Source organism: Bufo bufo, chromosome 3, assembly GCF_905171765.1.
Source record: "Bufo bufo chromosome 3, aBufBuf1.1, whole genome shotgun sequence".
NCBI classification, from domain to species: domain Eukaryota; kingdom Metazoa; phylum Chordata; class Amphibia; order Anura; family Bufonidae; genus Bufo; species Bufo bufo.
In genome coordinates, this window is record NC_053391.1 from 637,518,871 (window position 1) to 637,531,271 (window position 12,401).

The 12,401-nt window shown below is 45.7% G+C and overlaps 1 protein-coding gene across 1 annotated transcript in view; it reads right to left on the minus strand.

Moving 5' to 3' along the window:
• Positions 1 to 12,401, minus strand: part of WASF3 (WASP family member 3) — an 82,027-nt gene that overhangs the window by 12,354 nt on the left and 57,272 nt on the right. The window contains exons 3-7 of the mRNA XM_040426177.1: positions 11,099 to 11,241; positions 5,368 to 5,502; positions 1,216 to 1,369; positions 898 to 1,015; positions 366 to 541 (exon numbers count right to left, since the gene is read on the minus strand). Coding sequence (XP_040282111.1) covers positions 366 to 541; positions 898 to 1,015; positions 1,216 to 1,369; positions 5,368 to 5,502; positions 11,099 to 11,231 — 716 coding nt within the window. The 5' untranslated portion in view covers positions 11,232 to 11,241. The remainder of the gene's footprint in view (positions 1 to 365; positions 542 to 897; positions 1,016 to 1,215; positions 1,370 to 5,367; positions 5,503 to 11,098; positions 11,242 to 12,401) is intronic.

Below are 12,401 nucleotides of genomic sequence, written 5' to 3' on the forward strand. Positions count from 1 at the left end.
AAAAGTAGTTTTAGGGCATTTAGAATGGTTTTGAATAAAGTTAAATAAAAGGTTAGTTACCCTTTAAGGGCCAGTTCACCTAGAAGATTTTGCCACTTCAAAATCCAAGATAAAAACCACTGCAGTTTTCCACTCTGAATGCCATGGACCCACTCATGGTTAAAAAAAAGTATATATTTTATTGGCTCACATTTTACTCTTGGAGCCGTCTTGAAGATAATTAAAAATGAAAATTATACATAATGAAGTGCATAAAAAAAAAGATACCTCACTGGTAGGATCAGTCATTAGATCATTGATATTTCAAACGGCACAGTGCAATGCTAACAATCTGCTGAACAGATCTGATGGAGTTAAAGACAGACCTAGTGTCCGGGGACATGGATCCCTCAGAAGACGCTGCTTGGTATACATTTGGAGACAGCCTGTTGTCAGGCCGCAGCTCTTTGTCATAGGCCATTATGTTCCACTCCTGACGTCTGTTCCTGGCTTTCCTGACTTTTTTCACTTCACGAGTTGTGCCATCCACGCGCTTTTGTTCCTGAGACAGGAAAATGAAATGGGTGAAAATAAAAGTTTATAAATTATAATCATTGCAGCAGAGGTTATTGATTGTAAAGTTTTTTTTTTTTTAATATACTTTCTGTATCAATTCCTCATGGTTTTTAACAAAATTTCTGAGGAGATGCATTTAACAGAAACGTTACTCTCGGGATAAAAATCCGTCCTGGTCATGTGATGGTCACAGGGACAGTGCCGTTATCTGAGCTCCCGCCAGTACCAGATACATGTCCATCATATGACCAGGAATTAACTTTAGTCCCAGGAAGGACATAATGGAAGTTCCCATTTAATAACTGCATAAAAAACGCGAGGAACGGATACCATCACCACTACCTTCTGCCTCCTTTTCTCTTTTCTTTTATCCTCCGTGTCTTGCAGCATCTTCTCCTTCCAAAGGTCAAAGAAATAGGAAGGATCTGTGTAAAACTTCAAGCCATCCTTTCTGTCATCCCTGACAGCACAAAACCAAATTGAAAAGACGTTAATTAATAAAGAAAGAAATCCGGGATATATGTATTATATGGTTTTCCTCTATAGCAGACATTTATGGGTCACGTTCACCATTTTCGTCTTCACCCGGCCCATTTTGGAAGCCCTTTGCCTATTCGATCAAACCTAACTAATCGATATGTCATCAGTGATGTCACTTGCCTGTAAGGGGAGAGTATATTAAGTGGGGGCGGCCTGTCGCAGGTGTTGTAGAGGTCAGTGATCGGGTGGGGAATGCTGTTTCTTGAGACCACTTGCTGGTCTTGGATGGTTGAACTCTTGAAAGCTTTTCGCATGTTAATATCTTGAAGGGAAACTAGAATTGAAGGACCAAGAGTAAACATTAATTCAATAAGACATGGCTCTAAATAAGAAAAACATAGAAAAGTCATAATTGAGCATGTAAAATTCCCATCTTAATAATACAGGTCATCAGCCGTGGTAAATGTGCATGTTCGGTAGCTTTTATGTCCTCAGGAAAAAATGAGCAGCTGCCACCCCCATAATTGCTAATAGTCCTCAATTTCTAATCTCTAATTTTTAGAGACATTCCAGCTCAAAAGTTGTCAGGAGTTGTGGTAGCCGCACACATAAGGGTGGGTTCACATCACGTTTTATGCCTCCATTTGACGTAACGTTAGATTCCTGTCCTACAGTGAGGAGAGAGAACAAGCTAAGTGTGTACTTCTCTCCCTTCGTTCTAGAGATTGGAAGGGGTCTCAGTGCTCAGACCCCCACCAATTTAAACTATTGATATGTCCTTATAACCGGGATCAGCAACCTCCAGCACTCCAGCTGTTCAGAAACTACAACTCCCAGAATGCTTCATTCACTTCTGTGGGAGTTAGAAGAGCAGCCGAGCACGTTTGCATGTTGGGAGTTGTAGTTTCACAGCTGGGGTGCCGGAGGTTGCTGATCCCTGCCCTATAACATTTCAAAAGTTTAAAGAAAGTACAATGCCACTTTAAATGCACTGAAGGCGGGCCCACGCCACTCACTCTGTGCACCCTTGCCCCTCTCTATCTCCCCTTCCCTCTTTCTTGATTGGCAGGACCAGGTTCCTGCAGTCCTCTCACTTGGCCAAGGAGAGAGAGAGGCTGGCAGAGGAAGCAGGGTGCACAGAGTGTCTTTGGCCCGCCCTTGGTGCACTTACCTGCTCATTTGCATACAAGTTGTTTTTCCCCCCACAATGAAGTAGTGGATCACTAAGTGAAAGGTATCAAGACATTCAGCTGAGCGTGCCCTACAAGCCATTGCAGGAGATTTATCAAAGCTGGTGTAAAGGAAAACCGGCTTATTTTCCCCATAGCAATAAATCAGATTGCACCTTTCATTTTCCAAAAGAGCTCTGAAAAATGAAAGGTGGAATCTGATTGGTTGCTATGTTTTCCTTTACACCAGCTTTGATAAATCTCCCCCACTGTGCCTGGTTTAGCAGTGTCATTCCTGGTGCCTTTACCGTTTGTTCAATCTTTTCTGGAGCACATGGTGAACTTGCCTTTCAGGGCGTGACCTCAATGATTACACACTGTCTTGCACCGTCACCTTCCACTCATTCTATATGCTATAATTTCCTTCTCCGTCCGCCCCCAGCTTCCCATCGATAACGCTCGTCTGGCTTTGTACACACTGAATGAGCCAGACTTGCCAGTGGGGCTTCTTTCACCTTCTAATTTCATTTCACAGCTTGAAGATTTCTCCAGAAAGCTTCCTCACCTTCCTCTCCGCAGATGTGAGTCCACCCTGCTGGACTAATCTAAGCTCCGCACTCATGAATTGCTTCTTACAGACACAGATTTCACAGCCAATACCTTTTAGGATCACCCAAGGGGTGCTAAAGTGTACAGGCGATATGCGTAGACCCTACATATGCCCTACATATTGTCCTTCTTTCTCACAGGCAGTAACATCAGGAGCACAGAACATCTTTCCTACCAAGCCCTATGGACATTAATAAAAAAAAAATGGAAACCCCTGGTGTTTCATAAGCCAAAAACATAGATGGAAAAATGTGTGCCCAATTCATTACATGGTGCATGCCTCTTAATACCGAACAGTTTGGTATGTCTAAGGCGGATCCACAAAATACAGCTGCGGCCCATGTGCATCCTACATTTTTCGCGGGACCCACTGTAAGACAGCCTTTCCTTGTACGCAAAACGGACAAGAATAGGACAAGTTCTATCATTTACGGCCTGGCCACACGTATGCAGACAGATGACATCCATGTGTTATACTTTTTTTTTTGACGACCCATAGAAATGAGTGTGTGCAATGTGCAAAAAATGTGGAATCGGACACAGATCAAAAATACGGTCATGTGCATTTAGTGTGTTGCACCAATTGACCAAAGTCATACTCAACTGCTCTGTGCTGCTGCATTCTGGGTCTCTGACTCCATTTAGTGATCAGAGTCCCTGTTGCTACACCCAATGACTATCATCAGTGTCCGTAAATAGCAGGTCACTGCTGGGTCACGTACTGCTTGGGGATGCATCACCACTGAGGCCAGTCACTGGCGGCAGCGGCACACGTGATATCATCTGTCCTGAAATTTACAGGGCAGGGACAATCACTGGATGGAGCAGAGGGGAGCAGGCGAGTATGATTTTTTTCAATAGTCACAACAAGCTCTTGGAGACAGTTACATCCAAAATGCTGAACAACCCCTTTAAAGAAAAAAATTTGAGTCTGTAAAGTCAAAAAAATATAAAGTAGGTGTAGATTTGGGCTAAATTGTGTGCCAATTTCTAGCAGTATTCTTTATGAATCTAAAACTAGGAGACTCTGGCCAATTCCTGCTTTTCTCAGCACTCTCTACTACCGACAACTGTTAGGAAAGGTCGATGGGGGTCTGACTGCTCCGCCTACATTGCAGTGTAATTCCACTTTCCTCTTCCATTCAAGTCAATGGGAAGAAAAGCTGTAATTACCGTACACTGCCCCTACAGTGTAGACGGAACGCAAGTAAACATTGAAGAGGATGCATTGCTTGCCTGAGTGCCACAGCCCCTTCAAACAGCAGTGGGGATGCTGCGAGTCAGATCCCAATGAGGAGAGGTCATCAATATCGTAAAACCGAAATACCCTTTTAAAAAGGTACAGTTTACGCCAAAAATCAATCAATAAATGTGAGCCATTGTTAAAGGGGTTGTGCAGGCAGTATATATTGATGACCTATCCTCAGGATAGGTCATGAATATCTGATCGGTAGGGGGTCTGACACCCGGCACCCCCGCCAGTCAGCTGTATGAAGAGTAGGCGGAGCTCCATGCGAGCACTACTTCCTCTTCATTACACTGGCCATCATCTCGGACGTTTCGGCAGTGCAGTGTAATTACAAGTACTCGCTCCATTCGCCGCTGCTGCAAAGGAGAGGAAATCGAGCTCGTATGCATCACAGCCTCCTCTTGAAACAGCAGATGGGCGGGGGTGCTAGGTGTCGGACCCCTGCCGATAAGATATTGATAAACTATCCCGAGGGCAGCTGATCAATATAAAACCCCTGCACAACCAACCATCAACCAAAGCCCCTAACATCTCAATGACGTAATGACTATGTGGCATTATTTCATGTCTGTACTGATTAAGAGGGCACTAGAGAGGAAGCTGTGCTTTTATTGAACCCATCCAGTGTAAATGGATTGATATGAGAAATGGCACTGATAATAGGGAGGGGGGGGGGGGGGAAGAGTAAAACCTACATAAAAGTTGAGTAACTTGTAAACTGTACTGATCCTGGGTTAGCGCCAGTAACACAGTCGACACTGTCCCACTGCATTATGGGAGCTTAGCTAAACTGCTAGGGGTATATGTCTGTTCATGGTCCGTGCAGGAAAATGTAACGGAATGAATGAATATACAGCTTAATCCTATTTTATGTAAATGAAATCTATATATAAACTAGAAAGTGGTGCTCGAAGGTAGACCTAACCTTTAAAACCCACACACAGCAGGGTAGTGCAACTCATCCCATCAGAAATGACGCGTGGGGCCCCCGGGCTGGTAAGCAGTTTACATTTTGCATTTACATGAACCATAATGATGCAAAAACTGAATTCTCTTAGGTCTAGAGAAGGAAACCTGAGCTGCCATAATATTGGAATAGGCCGTGTGGGAGGAAGCTTGGCTGCTCCAGAAGTTTTTATACAAATTATGGAGACAGTAAGTTGCAATATGTCGCCGGCCAATTAACATGTGATATAGCAACGGCACGCTCTGCTTCCTGGGAAGACAGCGGCGCTCCCCCGCTAGGAGGCAGCTGCTGCCGGGTAATTAATAGCACGCGTGCGTAACACACTTCCAGTCACCCACCCTCTTCCACCGTTGAATCCAGCTGGGTGACTTTGACAGCGAGCCGATCGATTCTGTCTTGAAGAGAATTTGCTCTGATGTAGAAAGTATTCGCCTCATTAAACAACTCGCCAAATATGTCTTCTGCGTGCTTGCCTGCCAAACAGAGAAAACATGTCAACACACACTGGCAGGGACTGCTGATCCGACAGCTGCGGATTTCACCGCCTGAGTCGAGATGTGGACAACGGGACGTGTTAGGTGTGAAGAATGGCATTAACTAAGAAGGCATTAACGCTGAAAACTACGTAAAAGCGGTGCAAGCTGTCACTGCCACCAAACAGGACCCGTCAGCTCTCTGGATGACTTCTTATGGCTAGGTTCACACTTTGGTTTTTGGTTACATTCTGTGTATGCAGCAGAAAAGCTTGACGATTATTCCCACGGTCTCTCACTCACCTGACGGAGGCTCCTCCACTAGGCTGGCATGAGCGGCACATTTTTTTCTTCATAGGAAAGCACTCTCTCATACATGACCTCATTTGGTCACCAGCAAAAAAACAAAAACAAAAAAAGCCATTGTGGCCAATGGGGGATGCATGTCATTATAGGACTATACAGCGGCATACACCAAACCTTCCGATGAGCCTTACTAATCACTTTCACATTCCTCATGCAGCATCTTTTCTCAGAGCTCTGCATTGTGCTGGTCCTCTATTATTACTCCGGGAACTGTAAAATTGAATTGACAACTAGATATCCTCCAAGCACAGTCTGCCACGGTCCAAACGTGCAGGGACTCGCCTTATTGACTAAGGAAATGGTAACTTCACTTAGTTCCAGGAGGAATAATAGAGGAATGGCATAATACAACGTCTGAGAAAAGATTGCATAAGTCATAAGTTGGTGTCACGAGCCGCCTCGTCATCGGTAAACATGAAGGGGGAGATTTATCAAGACAGGCGTTTTCAGCGTCTTGAATTATAAATTAGGCGCATCCCATATCATAATTTAGGCGGATGCTCCAGCAGTCCGGGCGCCTTAACAGAAATCGGTGACAGGTCAGAGCTGCCGTAGACTTCAGGCTTTATTTGCATCAGAAAACTGGCGTAAATGAAGATAAAATTTGTCTCTGATGTTGGTCACAACCCGTTCCAACCCTTGCCACACTCCCTTTTGGAAAAGTGGCGAGAGAGGCTTAAAGAGACACTTGCCACTTTATTTTATTTTTTTAAGTCGCAGACACACAGCTAGAGACTTTTTAAAGCCACTTTTTTGACGCATGAGAGACCATAACTCTCCCCCATATTACAGAACACAGCAGAAAAAATACTTTCCTACAGATGACGCTGTTCATCACATCAGTGATCTCTGTAAACTCACTTGCATTCTTACCCTGTGCTCCAATAAGCCAGCAGTAAAGTGCATTGGGAGCAGAGGTTGCACTACATTTTTTTTCCAGAAGAGTAAAAATACTCCTCTTAACAATTTTGAGGAGTATTTTTAGCCGAGGAGGAGTACAAATTATGCGGTAATAAATATATATATATTCAACGAATGAAGAGGCAGCACTTCCAGTTTTTGGTGATAGGGTGACGACCCCAAACTTTATTCCCAGCAACGTTTCAGCCTTCTCAATGAGGCCTTTGTCAAGCTAAAGAAAGCTTTAGCTTGACAAAGGCCTCATTGAGAAGGCTGAAACATTGCTGGGAATAAAGTTTGGGGTCGTCACCCTATCACCAAAAACTGGAAGTGCTGCCTCTTCATTCGTTGAATATATATCTTGGAGGAGAAGCCTGCCTCTGCGAGGATTTTTTGCACCCAGTGCACAACTTCTGACTGTGCTGCTGCAACATTTGTGGTATTATATAAAAAATACATAGTCCTACATAACTATGAGGCTGCTATTTCTGCAGGGAAACCATTACTAGTCTCTTCTATAAATGTCTTCTGTGCAGAAATAGCAATAAGGAAAATAAAACATAAGACCACTGCCGCCATAACAAAGTGAGATACACCGACCCTGCCACACCCAGGGCCCACCCGACCCTGCCATAAACTGCGTCCACCTGACACTACTTTATACATATTACATACACAGCTCTACCACATGCCCTTTACACAGATGGAACTACTGTGTGCACATTACACACAGAAAACTGTAGACTGGTTACACTGACATAGCCCTGCTTTATACACACCTTCCATACATAAAGTACCTCTGCACTCTACACCAGCACAGTCCTACATGGAGCCTGTGTTCCCCTAACTCCTTCCACACACATGGCTAATCACATGACTGTGACATCAACACAGGTCCTGTAACCACAATGTAGTGTTTAGTCCAGGCACTGAAGCTACTGAAAGTTACGGGCCAGTGCTTTTTCCCTACCCTAACCGCTGGTGAGACTCCCGGCGCATGCGCTGTGTCAGCCGGTGTCCAGCTAACTCTGCAGTGAAATTTCCCTACCCCGTCGTTGTGCGCCTGTGCGGCGCGGCACACCTCCTCACGTCATATTCGGTGCGGCCGGAAGAGACGAGGGTAGGGAAATCTCACGGGGTACGGAAATCTCACGGAACACTGGACCTGGTAGCTTCTGATACAGCGCTCCTGACTAGAAAAAGACCATGCTCAAGTCTTTTTTTCAGGTAGTAAAATGGCCTGAACAGGCGTCTATGACGCTTGTACAGGCGTTATTGCGACCTCTGATGATTGGGAGGACTCCTCTTTAAGTCCTCTTAATGCATTTTACGGCTGGTATGTTGGAGCACAGCTGCAGAATGCAAGCGAGTATGAAGATAAAAATTACATAACTCAGAAGACTATACACTGCTTACTATAGTTTTGGAACTGGCAGATTCCCTTTAAATTACTTGGACAACTACCTTTACACGGCAAAGCCTTCTGTAACCAAGGACATATGACAAAGACTGTGCACAATGTGTAGGATCTAGTGTTGTCAAGTTCGGCGTACAAGGTTCGGGTTATCTAAGAATTCCGTTATGGATTCCGCTACCATGGACCATAACTTATGGCTTATCCCTAGTAGGATCTACTGGCAGCAGAACAGTTAAGAAACGCTGCAGGCAAAAAAACTACTCTCTCTTTATCTGGAGATTAACTTTTATTTTGCAGATCTTCAAAAATCAATGGTAAATCTCCAGCTGATGTGTAAGGGAGGGTTTACACCATATGATCCTGCAGCTGATTGACGGGAAGCGTTCCTTCCCGACAGTCGGCTGCTTGCTCAGTGGAGGGGATTGGTGCATTTACATGCAGTGATCTCCTTCACAGTATGAGGACCAGGGATCGGTATTGTGATTGCACGTCCCCATAGAAAATAATTTGGGCAGCAGATCACAGTTTAGATGGCGTGATCTGCTGCCCAGAAATGATCATTTAGGTGCCTACATGAATGACAGGATCACCCGATAAACGAGCGTTTCACTCGTTCATCGGGTGATTGGCGGCACATTTACACGGGCAGATTGTCAGGAACGAGCTCGATAATTGGCTTGTGTAAATCTACCTTAACGATACAAGACCTTACACAGATCTCTGGTGCTAACCTTTTCCTCTTCCCCTGTGGTGGGAAGTGGAGTACATACCATACACTGGTACACCTAGACATCTGGGCACTGGAACTAGTCATATATAAATAAGGCCTCGTTCACATCACCGTTTCTCCTTTCTCTTCTCCGGCTCCGTTGAGGAGCAGGAGAACGGAAAGGACGGATTCTGCAGATAACCGAGACCTAACAGAGTAACGGAGCCTAAAGACCCCATAGACTATAATGGGGTGCGTTCGGTGTCCGCTCAGAACATGATTTTTGTTCGGAGAATCCATCCTTTCCGGTCTCCTGCTCCTCAACAGAGCCGGAAAACGGAAAGCAGAAACGGCAATGTGAACGAGGCCTAAGGCCACAAGCTCACAACTATTTTTATGGACCACACACAAATCCATTCATTTCTATGGGGACAGCGAGTGCTGTTCCGCATCCGTGCATTCCGCAAATTATAGAACAGGGCTAGACAAATCCCAGGCGCCAGGTCGCCATGGCGATCAGGAATTTGGTCCTGGCGCTTGGGTATTTGTCAGCCTGTTTTCAAAGGTGCCCAGGTGACGGGTGCAGAGGGGGGCCCAATCTGTCCGGAGGCAGCAGGAGTGGAGATGATCTCCATATTTATCTGTATCGCCGTCCTCAGGACAGCGATACAGATGAATAGTGCGGAAGAGCAGGGGAGAGGCGTCTTCCTTCGCCTGTTCCTCTGAAATGCTACAGGCCTAGTGCCTGTAGCCTATCAGAGGCCGGTGCAATGACGTCATCGCGCCGCCTGAGCCTACAGTGCGGGACACAGGCCGGAAGAGGCCTGCATCGCATCACTGACAGCAGCATAAGGTAAGTATATGAGTTTATTGTTTCTATTATTTATAGTATACTGTGGCAAGAAGGGGGGTGGGGGCCCTATATACTGGCACAATATGGGGGGGGGCACTATGGAGAAGAGGGAAACACTATGGGGCCCTATATTCTGGCACAATATGGGGGGCACTATGGAGAAGAGGGGAAGCACTATAGTGGCCCTATATACTGGCACAACAAGGGGGGCACTATGGAGAAGAGGGGAAGCACTATGGGGGCCCTATATACTGGCACAACAAGGGGGGGCACTATGGAGAAGAGGGGAAGCACCATGGGGGCCCTATATACTGGCACATTATGGGGGGCACTATGGATAAGAGGGGAAGGAGCACTATGGGGGCATATACTGGGGGCCCTATGTACTGCATGCATTATTAGGGGGCTCTATGGAGAAGTGGGGGGGGGGAGCACTATGGGGGCATCTACTGAGGGCTTTATGACGCGGCTCTGCCTGGCTCCTAACTTTTTTAGCTGGCTCCTAGATTCCAAGGAAATTTGTCAAGCCCTGTTATAGAACATGTCCTATTTTTGTCGGAATAGGTATTTCAATAATAGGGGCTGAGGAAAGTGTGGCATGCACACGGCCGGTAACCATATTTTACGCATCCACGGTTTGCGGACCGCAAAAACGGCAACAGCTGTGTGCATGGAGCCTTAGACTAGACAAATCTACCACTTATATTCCTGTCTGATCTTAGGAGGGCACAGATGGTAGGACATCCAGTATAAAGCTGTGCTGGCAAACAGGACAATGTAAAGCTATTGAGAATAATGCTGTGACCGGCAGACAGGATCTTGTGTAATCTCATTTAAAGAAACCGTATAAAATTAAAATCCCATCTGACATTGCAGGTTCATTATAGCGGGTCCTGCTGCTGGGAGCCCAGGGCTTGCTTCACATTGCAGGACGCCAGCTGATATCAATGGAGGTGCATGCAGTTCTCTATAAAATGCTGGCTGTGGCCCTCTGCATTAGATGATTAATTGGTGGTTTGGGGGAAGGGATCTGGTTAAATCAGGAGGAAGACCCTTTATTAGGTCAGCGTATATTACAATAGTGCAGTGCTTACAAAGTGTATGTGAAGCATGGCTGGATCGCTGTGGCCAAATCTGCTTACTGTTTTATAGTAAATCCCCGACGTTTTCAGTCGTGCGGCTAGTAAAGGTGAAAAATGCAAAAAACATGCTTCACCTGCACAAGCCGAACTGCAGTAATTCATAGTAAACCTGGTGAAGCACAACCAATGTGTACAGGCGCCCTAAAACGGATAGCGCCTTTACTTAGACCATTACGTCAGCTGTACATGACAGAATGAAGGCTCCTTACTTAGGCTGCTGAGCTGTCGGATGATGGCAGCAAGGGTATTATTGGTCACGCACTCCAGTTCACTGGTGATCCCATCCGGCACCGTTCCCCGGCAGAGGTGCCGGGGTTCTATGTTTCTCTTCACCAAAGGCATGGCTTAGTATCTAAAGGGAAAGAAAGGGGGGGGAGGCATAAGAAAATAATGTCAAAGTCAAAGTAGAAAAGGAAAATGAACCAGCTTAAATGGAAAGTGCGGTCTTCTAATCAAAGCCTCTGCACAGCTAGAACTGGTTTCCGTTGAATCCCAGCAGTGGTTTATGGATCTACACAGAAATCCTTTTTTCAGTCCATTTCTGGCTAGAGTGGGTGAGACGTCTGCTGAAGTATCGGGGGGTTTCATCGATCTCCAGCTGCACGGTGGAGAGAATCTACAAAACACCAGTAACGCACTAGTCTAAAAGTGGTGTCTTATCTACCTATGAACAAAAGGATTAGGCATACTGAAATCCAACCGCCCGATGCTTATGTAGGCAGATGTAAGGGGAGAGGTAGAAGGTCTCCATACACATTAGATAGCCAGCCAGTGCCACCGATATTGGCTGGTTTGCCCGATACACATCTAATAGGCCTTACCAACCAGAACATGATGACACTTGTTCCTCAGGCGTGGTCGTAGTCCAAAATTATGAATTTATTTCAACGTATCTTATTTGTCTCAAGAACCCAATATATAAAATAGGCAGAAGAGGAGTCCGTTACACTGATCGACCCAAAATTGCTGTAAGCATAGAAAGGTCTGTGAATTTGATTCAGCGGAGTTGCCACAATGCCGATCTCCACTGATCTTTGGACCTCTCTGCCACATGACGTGATGTGGTCATGGACAAAATGCTACAATGGCAGGTGTCACTTAGCCACCATGGTGACATGTTGTCTAGGTTGAGGTCACACCACGAGGTAAGGATTGGCACGCAACATCATCGCATAGACACTGTGAACAGGACCAACACAGATCAGCAGAATAGGAGTGACGCAGAATCAGTAAGATAAGCTTACAGTGGTATCAGGCCATCAATTTCAGATCAGTGGAGGTCTGACTCAGGGGCGTTGCTAGGTTAAAACATTCGGGGGCCTGCAGCCCTGATGTTTTGTCCCAGGCCCCGAATGTCCTGTTATTTATGTGGGACTGCATATTGGAGGGGGCAGGACAGCTGGTGTGATGGTATTTACATGGGACAGTATTTTGGAGGGGGCTGAAGAGATGGTGTGATGGTATTTACATGGGACTCAACGGCGGAGGAGGGAAATAATGTTATTTACATGG